General features: G+C 31.3%; 1 protein-coding gene across 1 annotated transcript; it reads left to right on the forward strand.

Moving 5' to 3' along the window:
- Positions 1 to 3,320: 3,320 nt before the first annotated feature.
- Positions 3,321 to 10,967, forward strand: LOC143072088 (uncharacterized). The gene is made up of 3 exons (XM_076246873.1): positions 3,321 to 3,460; positions 8,425 to 8,818; positions 9,934 to 10,967. The coding sequence occupies exons 1-3, from the start codon at positions 3,443 to 3,445 to the stop codon at positions 10,665 to 10,667; spliced, it is 1,146 nt and encodes a 381-aa protein (XP_076102988.1). The 5' UTR covers positions 3,321 to 3,442; the 3' UTR covers positions 10,668 to 10,967.
- Positions 10,968 to 13,130: the final 2,163 nt, after the last annotated feature.

Raw genomic sequence — 13,130 nt, forward strand, 5'->3', positions numbered from 1 at the left:
TGGTGTTTTCAATTTCAAGCAGGTGGTACAGTTTACATATTCTATCCTTTCTATGAATTTTATGTTACCGACCCTTTTCTGTTTCTAAGTTATGGTCACTAATTCACAGCTTAATGATGCATTTAGTTTTTAGAAAAGTGATTGGAAGCTAAATAAAAATTCCATATTTCAAGTTTTAAATTCTCATAAATTTTCATAAATTATCAGTTAACTATTTTCTTTATAACTGTTTATTCTATTTTTTAAAATTTCTTTAAAATTTTTCTTTAAATTCATATTTAATCAAGAATTTTAAAAAAAATGTTTCAATGAATTCCCTTCAATTATAAACTTTATCTAACAGATCTTGAGGAGAAATATTCATTGTATATTTATACCAAGAATAAGTACCATTGGAGTCCAGCAGTTTACATAATATAAATGCTCCTTTATGTTAAGGAGCTATATTTTCAGAATTCAGTTTTGCTATGTAATATAGAGACTTCCAGTATGAAAAAAAAAATGTTCAAGGGGGAGTATTCTTGTTTTGCTTGGAATGCTATTTTTGAAGCATATATTTAAAACAAAAAAATACTGTAAACGGTTTTTTTTTAATTTCGAATGGAGCATTATCAACAAATGAAATTATTAAAATTTTTATAACTTCAGTCATCTCTAATCTTAGATCTGTATCTTAGTAAACAGCTAACCATGGAGACTGAGATCTTTGAGCTTTAGGTAAAAACTGGTTTTAACCAATTTATCAAAAAGATTATAAATTTGGTAGTGTTACAATTGCTCTGTATAAGATTTCCAAGGAATTTATATTAAAATGCATTTTTTTTTTTATCATATAACCATTTTCGTTTAGAAATTAAACTACACTTTTTGCATGATTTTGATTTTATGTAATATGTATGTTTTAATACAGTTAGCTTACAAGCAGAGATGGGTCTGATTACTTTCAATGTAATTGATTAAATTACAATTACTTTGGCATTTGTACGATTAAATTAAATTAACGATTACATCATTTCTGAAAGTATCTAATTAAATTAACGATTACATTGGCAAAGTAATCATGATTACATCTGATTACAATGAACTTTAAAAAAAAAAACATTTTGACTGATGCGAATGAATAAACGTTTAATATAACAAAATGAGCATTTTTGCAAAAGAATTTTATGATATATGTTATAAAATAATAACATCAAACTTTATCTGTTTAATAAACTACAAAAATTTACAGCATATTTACATGTCATTGCGGGTTATGACCCATTACACTTAATCATCATTGATCTCTGAATTATTTTACTTCAATTAAATAAAGGTTTATATAAAGAGTTTGGTGTTTGTCATCAAACCTCTCAATGTATCATGTGTATTTCAAGGTTCAGTTTCTGGAAGTTAAAATATGGATGATATAAAATTACCAATTAAAAACTATGTAAAATGTTACTAGAATTGTTTTATCGAACTGTTAACAAAATATAAGTACCAAAAATCATTGCATTTTACATGTCCAGTCCAAAAACATACATTTTTTTTTTAATTTGAACTACATATTTGTCCCCTTTCAATTAGTTTGTGCTAATTAGATAAATTTTCACATGTCTGATTTATCATATATTCACCATGATTTCCCTACAGCTATACACAATTGGTAATTGCAACAGAAACAAACCTTAATTGGTCACCTACCTGTCAATTCAAAGTGGACAAAGATCACAATATTAACAAAAGATTTATAATTCAAGGGTTAAAGAAAAGTATTACTTGAAATTAACAGTTATCATCAAATATATAATAATAATAATTTATTTTATTATAAAGTATATACATGTATATATACATCTTTAAATTGTGAATATTTTACTTAGGCTAATGATGACTTTTCAATACTGTAACAGTTTTTTTACTGAAGTTTACAATTAAATATGAATAACGAAAAGGTTAACTTATTGACCGTGAACAGTTTTTGATTTTGTTCATTGTAATCAGAATGTAATCAAAAAGTAATTAGGATTACAGGGTATTTTGAAAAGTAATTGATTAAATTAAATTACATGTAATCAGATTTTTGGCTGATTAATGATTACAATGATTACTTGAAAAATTGTAATCAATTACAGCTGATTAACGATTACAATTACAATTACCCCATGTCTGCTTACATGTAGCATCACAAAAATACTGAACCCCTAGGAAAATCAAAATGTAAAGTCCCTATTTCGAATGGCAAAATCAAAATGTTAAACACATCAACCAAATGGACAACTGTCATTTTCCTGACTTGGTACAGGCATTTTCAAATGTAGAAAATTGTGGATTGATACTGGTTTTATAGCGCTAAACCTCTCACTTGTACGACAGTCGAATCATGCAATTTTCAATTTTCACAGAAACTACTAAAATCACGGTATATTGTTCTATAGACATTCTTCACTCTCTGATATCAAAAGAAAATCATCAGCAAAAGATAGTGATCCAAGGGTTGAGTCTGTTAGTTTTCAGGGGCGGATGCAGGAATTTTCGAAAGGGGGGTGCTAACCCAGGGCACCCAGGGCAAAAGGGGGGGGGGGGGTGTGCAAAACATATGTCCCGATACAAATGCATTGATCGGCAAAAATAAAGGGGGGTGCGCACCCCGGAACCCCCCCCCCCCTGGATCCGCCACTGGTTTTGAATAACAAATAATTATTATTATACATTGAGTAAATCTAGAAAATTATACATGCATTTTCATAGAAAATGGAAGGATTATGATCAAATATACTGGTATAGGGTCTGATTCAGACTCGGAGGACTGATATTTCATTTACTGTTATCTTACCATACCAAGCAGCCTGTAGCCAAGATTTAGAAGTATTTAAGTCTGGTGCAAAACCACATATGTACTGCTAAATCAAATCATGTTTTTATCTTTAAAAAAAATACGGTTTTTGAAATTATTGTAATTTAAATATGTAGATTGTGCCTTCTTTTAATCTTCAACATGTTGAAGTAAAGAAGTATTATGTAGATGTAGATCTGTTATTGTCCTTTTAAAATTCCTTGTCATCTGTTTTAAGCCAAATCAATTTGTTGTCTTGCTGTTATTGGATCCCCCTCCCCCTTTTTATCATTGTTACTATATTTTAGTATTATATTATGTAAAATAAATTGAATTTAATGGAGTCATCATGATATTTAAGATTTATACCGTGATGTATTATTAACAGTTTATTGCAATATTTAATCAATTCTATTAATGTTTTAAACGAGACTTCTTGGTGTCCCATTGTTGGGAGTACAATACGTTGGTACGGAAAAGACGTGATATCGTTGATTTCCCTCCCCATATTTATTTTCCCCTGAACCCGCCAAAATCAGGATAACTCAAGACCTTTGACTTTGTGTGATGCAGTTCTAGTGAAAAAGATAAAGGCATAATATTGATCCTTCTTGCACTGAAGGCATGGAAATAGAGGATTATGTAAGAAGTAGTCCGAGATTACTCTGACGTCCAACAGGTCAGGAATAACCACCAATTGGTGGATTATACCTCAATTGACGTATATAATCCACCAATTGAGGTATATTGGTATAGACCAATTGATGTATAATGCAAGTTTTTTGTAATTAAATGCTAGTGTGAGATAGGAGCATGATTTTGCAACTTGCAACCTATTTCATGACCCTTATAGAGTCCTCCGAAAGTTTCAGTTTTGTCAAAGCCTGCTGCATCTCTTGAGAATGCATGTGTACAACAATTCTTTTGTTGAAACATTTGTACTATTGACCATAATTGACTTTTGATAATGAAAGTTAAGTATTAACAAAGAGCTCCATTCAACTTTGGAGTTGTACTCATGATCGCATGACTGCAGACAGTAATGATGTCCATTGACAGGTGATTACAGGTAAATTTGCCAATCAAAAATTGACAAGATAACAATAGAAGAAACTTCAAATATAATTATGGATTAAATGCAATATGTTGTGTTACAATACTAAACTAGGAATGTTTGACAAGTTTTCATACCATAATATGGTTTTAAGAAAACAATGCTCCATTTTAGTGGAATAATTTGTTTTGAAAAACAAAGAATTATACACCAATTGGTCTATACCATTATATGTCAATTGGTGGATTATACGTCAATTGAGGTATAATCCACCAATTGGTGGTTATTCCTGACCTGTCCAACGGCTGTTTTGCCAGACAAGCTGGGGCCGTGGGACGTCAGAGCTCGTCCCATATCAAAAAGTGGATATTTGCCCACCCGAAATAGATGCGCTGCTTCGTCGCTTCTGGTGGGTTGCACTAATGACAGGACGATTACCCTGATAGTGACAGGACGGTTGACCGGACGACATAGAAATAGTCATAACTTTTTTGTTATTCTATAGATTTGTTTAATATTTGTAGACCTGAAAGATATTAAACTATATTTTATGAAAATTAAAAAAAAAGAGTGAAAACATTTATTTTTGAGCCAAAAAAGTTGACCGGACGGTATTCACACTCGCCGATATACGCTATACATATATTTAACCCCTCGACAACAAGTGTTGATATCTCTTTTGTTTTACAATATTTGATCATGAAATTCAGGAATCTGTGAGATTGAATAATATATTACACGAAAATATAAACTTTATAGTGAAAAAAAAAATTTGTCTTCAAAAGAAGTTGACCGGACAGTGTTCACATTCGCCAATGTACGCGTTAATTATATTGAACTGATAAAAATAAGTGTCAATATCTTATTTGTTTTACAATATTTTTACACGAAACTAAGAAATCTACGAGATCAATAAATACTTGATATGAAAATATAAACTTTATAGTAAATAAAAATGTTTTTCTTTAGAAAAAGTTGACCGGACGGAACAAACATTCGCCGTTATATGCCTTGAATATAATAAGTTGGTAGACACAAGTGTTTATATCTCTTTTATTTTATCAAATTTATGAAATTATGAAATCTGAGAGATCAATAAGTAAATATAAACTTTATATTGAATATGTAAAATGTTGTTCTTCAAAAAAAAAAGTTGATCTGACGGATTTAACATTCCCCGATATTATGATTTAAATATATTGAACTGATTGACACAAGTGTTAATATCTCTTCATTTTTATAATATATCTGTCCATGAAATGAATTAAATTGTGAGATTAATAAATATTTTATAAGAAAAATAAATAAATTGTAAAGTAAAAACAATGAGCCCAAAATGTTTATGTGAGAAGGGTTCACCAATGCATAACAGAAGTAATGATATCTAATCAAATTAATCTAATTTTGACACTTGTTGTAATCACCAATCAAGCCAAATAACATGTCAATAAAGTTTTCACACCTGAGACATCAAATACATTTAATTGAATTACCTTATAATCCGTCCAGTCATTTTTTTTCATTTTTTTTTTCATTTAAATATATAGTTTAATTTTTTGTATCATATATTTATCCATCTCCAATGTTTATAAATTTTAGGGACAGATATGGTAAAAAAAAAAAAATATTAACACTTGTGTCAATCAATTTTATAATATTAAGGCATATATCGGCGAATGTTAGTTCCGTCCGGTCAACTTTTTTTTGAAGAAAAACAATTTTTTTTATCATATTTTCATATCATATATTTATTTATCTCGCAGATATCTCAGTTTTATGAAAAAATATTGTTTACAAAAAAAAAATATTTACATTTTTTGTCGCTCAGTTCAATATAATCAACGCGTACATCGTCGAATGTGAATACCGTCCGGTCAACTTTTTTTGCAGATTTTTGTTTTTTTTTTTACTATAAAGTTTATATTTTCGTGTAATATATTATTCAATCTCACAGATTCCTGAGTTTCATGGACAAATATTATAAAACAAAAGATATATGAACACTTGTGTCGATCCAGTTGAATATATATATATAGCGTATATCGGCAAGTGTGAATACCGTCCGGTCAACTTTTTTTGCAGATTTTTGTTTTTTTTATTATAAAGTTTATATTTTCGTGTAATATATTATTCAATCTCACAGATTCCTGAGTTTCATGGACAAATATTGTAAAACAAAAGATATATGAACACTTGTGTCGACCAGTTGAATATATATATAGCGTATATCAGCGAGTCTGAATACCCTCCGGTCAACTTTTTTGGCTCAAAAATAATTATTTCCCCTCTTTTTTTTTAATTTTCATAAAATATAGTTTAATATCTTTCAGGTCTACAAATATTAAACAAATCTATCAAATAACAAAAAAGTTATGACTATTTCTATGTCGTCCGGTCAACTGTCCTGTCACTATCCGGGTAATCGTCCTGTCATTAGTGCTTCCCGCTTCTGGTGCCGATTGAGGGCCTTGGAATTATTTGAATCGGGCATCAATCTCTTCATTTTTCATTTATCTCTTCATTTATGTAAGTTTCACCTACCTGCCAACCTTTATTTTTCCATATATTTTTTAAAAGTTTTCAAGGAGACCCATCAATTTCTGCATTTTGACTTTCATTTTCAAAGATTATCACGTGACCACGAGAAAACAGTGCAAATGACCATAATGTAACACCTCGTTCATTTACGATGCAAGTTATCGAAATGTCCGAGAGCTTCCGATTGTTATCGTGGTCGGAACTAAATGCTTAATACCGATCTCCTGTAAAGGAGGTGAAAAATCTTGGTTGGCTTCTGAATGTTAAACATCGATCTCCTATAAAGGAGGTGAAAAAATATAAATATTTGTATATTTGAGTCTCGAGGCCATGAACTCTCTAGTAACTTGACATCCATTTGAAAGTCAAAGTCAAAATGCAGAAATCGATGGGTCTCAGCTGTGAAAACTGTTAAAATATGGAAAAATAAAGGTTGTCAGGTAGGTGAAACTTTGCATTAATAAAGAGATAAATGAAAAATGAACAGATTGATGCCTGATTTATATAATTCCAAGGCCCTCAATCGGTACCAGAAGCGACGAAGCAGCGCATCTATTTTGGGTGGGCAAATATCCAGCTTGTCTGGCAAAACAGCCGTTGGACGTCAGAGTAATCCCGGACTATGTAAGAAGTAACATTATATTTTCTTGTAATCACCACAATTATTGTACACTTTAATTTAAACTAATTGTACTGCTCCCTCGAGACTGCTCCTCGGGGCGTCTTGATTGACAAATAGAAATTGATTGTTGTTATGTAAGAAATACCATACCTGCCAACCTGTAAAACCTTCAAAAATTAAGGAGGGGTGGGGGGTTATGACCTTTATCTGGACTTCGGGATCGGGTGGTTTTAAGCTCGGGATTTCGTGATTCAGATTGACCCTTTCGGGATCTAGGATTCTTTATCCCAATTTCGGGATCTCCTGATTTAATTTCTTTTACTTGGAGACCTCAGGATTACATTTTTTTAAGTTCGTGATTTTGGATCAGGACCTCTACAAACACACCCCTGAATACCTACCATGCAGTATAATCTAGAATACTGGAATACAATTTTGTTACTGATACTGATGGTGTGGTTTCAGTAGTACTTGGTTATTTGATTTGTTTCAGTTTTTTTTTTTATACAAAACAGCTAAGATATATAATTTGTGCTTTCATCATGTTCATAGTACTATTGCTATTAAGATATATACATTTGCTACCAATAAAAATTGAGTCATCTGCTGGTCACTAATGACTGATCATTATCTAGTTGCAAATTAACATAAAATGTCACCTTACATTTATAAATAAGGAGATAGCAAGAAAGTGGTTCATAAGACAGGTTGTCTTTTAATACAGGTTCTATCTTTATGAAATGCACTACCCTTGGAACTAAAATTGATAGTCTTATATCATGTATACATGTATAAATATATACAACATGCTTTTGAGTCAAGATCGCATTAAATCAAATGCAATCAAAACCATATGGTACTCACTTAATATCTAAATCTTCCAAGGTTTTATCACAACTTTTTGAGATACAAAAAATATAATGCTTGAATATAACATTCTAAACTTCCTGTTAAGAATTTTTACTCAGATATTCGAGTTACAAATGATGTCACACTTGTCAAGAAAACAACATAACTAAATTTTTGCAAAACATCAGTTCTAAAAATATCAATGATCTTTAAGTTTTCTTTAAAATTGGAGTTATCATCCTTTGTCATGGATAATTGTAGTTGAATGATCAGCTGCTTTATACAATCAAATGTTTAATTTTACTTTCCACTTATAAATTAAAGCAATCTTTAGCCTTCAGAGCTTACAGGTGATCTCTTAAGCAGGTTTACCATACACGTGCATGCATGTGTATGGTAGTTTCATTGATTTATTTATAGTAGTATTAGAAAGTCCATTTGTAACTAACGAGACATTTTACAGTATTCTCATTGTGTTCTTGTTGTGTGTTATATTTAACTTAATTTATATGACATGTATATCACAACTGTTTTATTTTTTAGGCATGGATGGCTAATTACAATCAAAGAGCCTTGCTGGTTAGGGTTCTATGCAATTTAGAAGACACACAATGTTGCAGATCACAGGATAATACAATCGAAAGTGTCAAATTTTTCACTAGAGAAAACAGTCAGCATGAGGCATCAGAAGTAGTGTATGATTGCCATGATTCCTTTGATCAAAGACCCTTAGAAGATTTTTATGAGACAATAAACTCTTTTTTGGAACCATTTGAGCAATCAGATATTACATCAGAATACTGGAAGGACATTGTCAGATGTTTACAGCTATATGACTTCAAGTATAAAAAAGTGGACAAAGTGGAATGTTGGTTTCCTCAAAAGAGCCCAAAGTCTGACAAAGGCTTAGAAGAAGCATATGCAAAGTTGTCAATAGGTAAAATATTTAATAGGCAATCATTTGGATATTTTGTATCTACACATTAATACACATATATATATATAAATAATAAGGAGTTGTGGTATGATTGCCAAATTGAGACATGTACAGTTATCCACCAAAGTTCAAATGAAGTGGATGTAACAGTATAACAAAAGAACAAACTATGTAAATCAGTTGTAGAGCGCTTTAGGTCATGTAGGTTCCACTAAAGTCAAAATATAGGACACTACAGAAACATCAAAACTTTGCCTGTATTTCTCAACCTAAAACGAATAAAGTCCTAAACTATGAAAACATATGTTCATTTATACATACTTAAAATATACACACTGTAAATTGTAAATAAACTTGAAACTTTTGTGTAATCGTCAAACCAGTTTTGGGGGGTGAACACTAAATTTTCCAAAAAATCTGGAGCCCTGTTAGATGACTTAATTTGTTTCAAATTGGTATGAACAAATAATGAACAAAACAATAACTAAAAAAAGCTTTCAGTAGTGCTCATGAAACTTTGGTTAATTATGTATAGCTATTGATGTAATCTCCCCATTGATTTTCATAAATTTCAAATGTGACATTGAGAAGAAATTCCACTTTATTTGTTAATAGTCTGACAATTGATTTACTAAGTATTGTGCAACACTACAGCACAGTGTATTGCACAACAGATCTTTAATTGTATATAAATTCAATTCATATAATCAATTTCAAGATCTTTGACTACATTTATTCAGAAACCTATAATATGTCAAATATTTAATAGCAATCCAAATTCAGACCTGTATCAAGCTTGAATATTGTGTCCATTTTTGCCCGAACTGTTCAGGTTTGAACCTCTGCGGGCATATCCAGCTGTGCTCAGCAAAGCAGTTTATTGTAAATTGAAATTAAATGTTGATCAGAAATTCATGGTATCTGTTATTGACCTTCATAGTTTAACATATAGAGGACCCTTTGGGAAATTCACTTAAAAATCTAACAATTAATTTAAACTTTCATGATTAGAAATTAAAAGTTTATTATCAATGGATTACAGTGAAACTTTTTAAATATAAACAAATTTCAGATATTAGTCTATAACAGTTACTATTTGTTTTATATATTTTCAGAACAGAGGCAATATGTTTCATCATTTAAGACAGCATTACAAACAGATATGAATAATGGTCGAGCTAAAAGTTGGATTGAGGTATTGATAAAAATACTTCTGAAATGTCTTGGGAGTGATGATATGTGTGGATCTGCCACAAATAGACATGACAGCATCAATACTGCATTAGAGACTGTTTTGGGTGATTCTGATACACCATTTACACAGATGGAGTATAATGCGCCTTACTATAGTAATCCCTCAAGTACTTCTTCAGAGTCATCAGAAACTGAATCGTCACTGGGATGTATAGAGGAAGGCAGAGTTACAAGACATACAATAGTTCCCGATTATTGTGTCGTGCTGCCTGATTTTCCTGGTATCTTTCCAATAGTTTTTGAACTGAAACCTGCTCATCAGGAGTCACATGCTCTTGTTCAAAATATACAACAAATGTTGTCCAAACTTTTCTTCCAGGATGTTGTATTTGGCATTGTTGTTTCACCCAGATCATTTCAACTATCAGTAATTATAAAACAGGGGAAAGATCTTCATTTTGCAAGTACAAACAATATTTACATTTACAAAAATCGAAATCAAGTAAAAACACTTGATTTGGGAGAGTTGAATAATATGTGTACTTTTATTTATCGAGTGTTAAAATGGGCAAGGAAAACAAAATGTTTGTTGAAAAGTAACGAGAGATGTGAGGGAAAAGAGGATAGCTGTCATCATGTAAATGGGAAAAGATGAATCTTAAAAAACACTCAGCAATATTTTTTTTCAAAATCAGATATTTTCACAGTTGATAGATGAATAAAGGACTAATTTTGATGTACTTTTTTACACAGATTGACGTCAAGTGAATCTAAATGAATACTTACTTACATGTACTTACGTTTTGTAACTAAAGATTTTAGTGAATATGAAATACAAAGATTATTTTTCTGTTAAATAAGAGCAAATAAGTGCTTAAAAACGATATAAGAAAAAAATATATAACAATTTATAGCTTGAGCACATTATTAGGTCCATTAAAGCATTGAGACTGGTTTTTCTTCTACCATCAACTAGTTTGATCAAAACTTTATTCACATTTCAAACCACAAAGACCTGTTCATCATACCATAGGCAGATCCAAAGGGGTGGGGGTTGGGGGCCTTTTTGTGGGGGAGATTTGGTTGATTATATAAGGAATCACTTAAGCATGACTGGAGTGGGTCCCCTTATTATAAATATTTCTAGATCCACCAATGCGTACAGTCTGAACAGTATTCATATTTTTAAAATAAAAATGCATGGTCTGGAATGTATCTGAAAAGAATAAAACTCTGGTAAATCTCAACTTCAAAATTCATTTTTTCTTGGCTGAATAAAGTGATTGGCTGGTCTCTCTGAATTGCTGGTATAACTTAAGTGTCATGTGAATGGGGTCACAATCAATCTCTAGTCATCTATCTGAATTCCCTAATAGTCCTCTTATCTTAAATTAAAAAGCCTTCAGCTAATTTACACTCAATAAGTTTTAAAATTACTGTCTAAATAGAGTAAGACATTTATGGAGTGTTTGTGTTTGTGAAACAGAGAAAGGGAAATAACTCAAATTTTCATTGAAATACATGTCAACTTTGTAACCACACAGATGGTAATGTTGATGGAAGACCTAAGAAATAATGGCTTCGATTGAATTGAAAAACATGACTGCAGGAGGCAACGTTTGGTTCTTGTTGTCTTGTCTGCAACAACAGTAAGGCATAGGTATAACAATTTGGCAGTAACTGTGTAACTATTTGTATCAAGCTTTATATTTCAGAAGGTAGAAGACCTGTATTATTCATACCTTTTTTATAGATATCTTGTATGACAAAGTTTCTGTTATATTTCAAATGTTGTCCTTGATCTTATTTCCATGGTTCAGTAACTGCTTGGGGGAAAAAATTATTGGGTGAAGTCCTCATTTATTATACCCCACGCAACGAAGTTGCTAAGTGTAAAATGTTTTTGACCTGTCCGTCCGTCCATCAGTCCGTCTGTACGTCAGTCCTATTTCTTGTCATCGCAACTCCTCTCAAACCACACAACAGAATTTCATGAAACCTTTTTAAATAATAAGGACATAATATGTAGATGGGCATATTGACAGGAAATTACAATTCAATATTTTTTTTCTAGGAGTTTCGACCCTTTGAACTTATTTGCTTTAATGTACTACTGAAACAGTTTGTCATCGCAACTCCTCTGAAACCACACAACAGAATTTCACAAAACCTTTTTATATAATAAGGACATAATATGTAGATATGCATATCGACAGGAAATTAGGATTCAATTTTTTTCCAGGAGTTACGCCCCTTTGAACTTATTTACCTTAATGTACAACTGCAACAGCTGTCATTGCAACTCCTCTGAAACCACACAACAGAATTTCATGAAACTTTGTAAATAATAAGGACATACTATGTAGATGTGCATATTGACAGGAAATTATGATTCAATTTTTTTTTTACACTTGTTTCATTTCTCCAATGACAATGTGGGGACGTGGGGTATGTGAGTGCGCTCACTAAGGTTCTATAATTAAGAGTACATTTTGTAATTAGGCTAACTATATTTGATATTTGGGTTCCTTGGATCCGGACATCCTGGCATTTAAATTTTTCAAGGGGTGATGCAGATAGGATTCCTCTAGATTTTTCATCTATTTGAAGGTGATAACTGATTATTTATATTGCTGATTATTTTTTAACCAGAGGATATAGTATGATAAAAATCAAAATGGAGATATTTTATAGTGTCTTTAATAATATTAAGTGAGTAAAATTACTAGATTCAACTGGTGTTAATATATATCAATTAAATTAATTTGCATTGAAGTCTATGGAAAATCTAGAGGATTCTTATCCGCATCACCTCTCAACATTGTTTACATAACACAAATTCTAATCATTGATTGGTCAGTTACATGTTGTGATGTCACTGCAGGTCTCATCTCATTTCATGGATCAGTGATCAAGGTAAAAATAACATGATCAAGTCTGTTACAGTGTCTCAGATACTAGAAGCATTTAAGGTCAACTCAACTATATTTGGTATACGGAATGATTGCAAAGTGAATATGTCGAACTTGCAAATTCCATCTGACTGACCTGAATTTCATGATTCATTGGACAACATTTTGTTTTTTGTTGAGCCTGCAACCTTTGTGGCAGAAAAGCC

This window comes from Mytilus galloprovincialis, chromosome 4, assembly GCF_965363235.1.
Source record: "Mytilus galloprovincialis chromosome 4, xbMytGall1.hap1.1, whole genome shotgun sequence".
In the NCBI taxonomy this organism is placed as follows: Eukaryota; Metazoa; Mollusca; class Bivalvia; order Mytilida; family Mytilidae; genus Mytilus; species Mytilus galloprovincialis.

Bases quoted from the DNA above. Each gene is read 5' to 3' on its own strand.
- LOC143072088 (XM_076246873.1), top strand. The intron at 8,819-9,933 runs GTAAAATATTTA...ATATATTTTCAG, and splicing joins ATATGCAAAGTTGTCAATAG to AACAGAGGCAATATGTTTCA.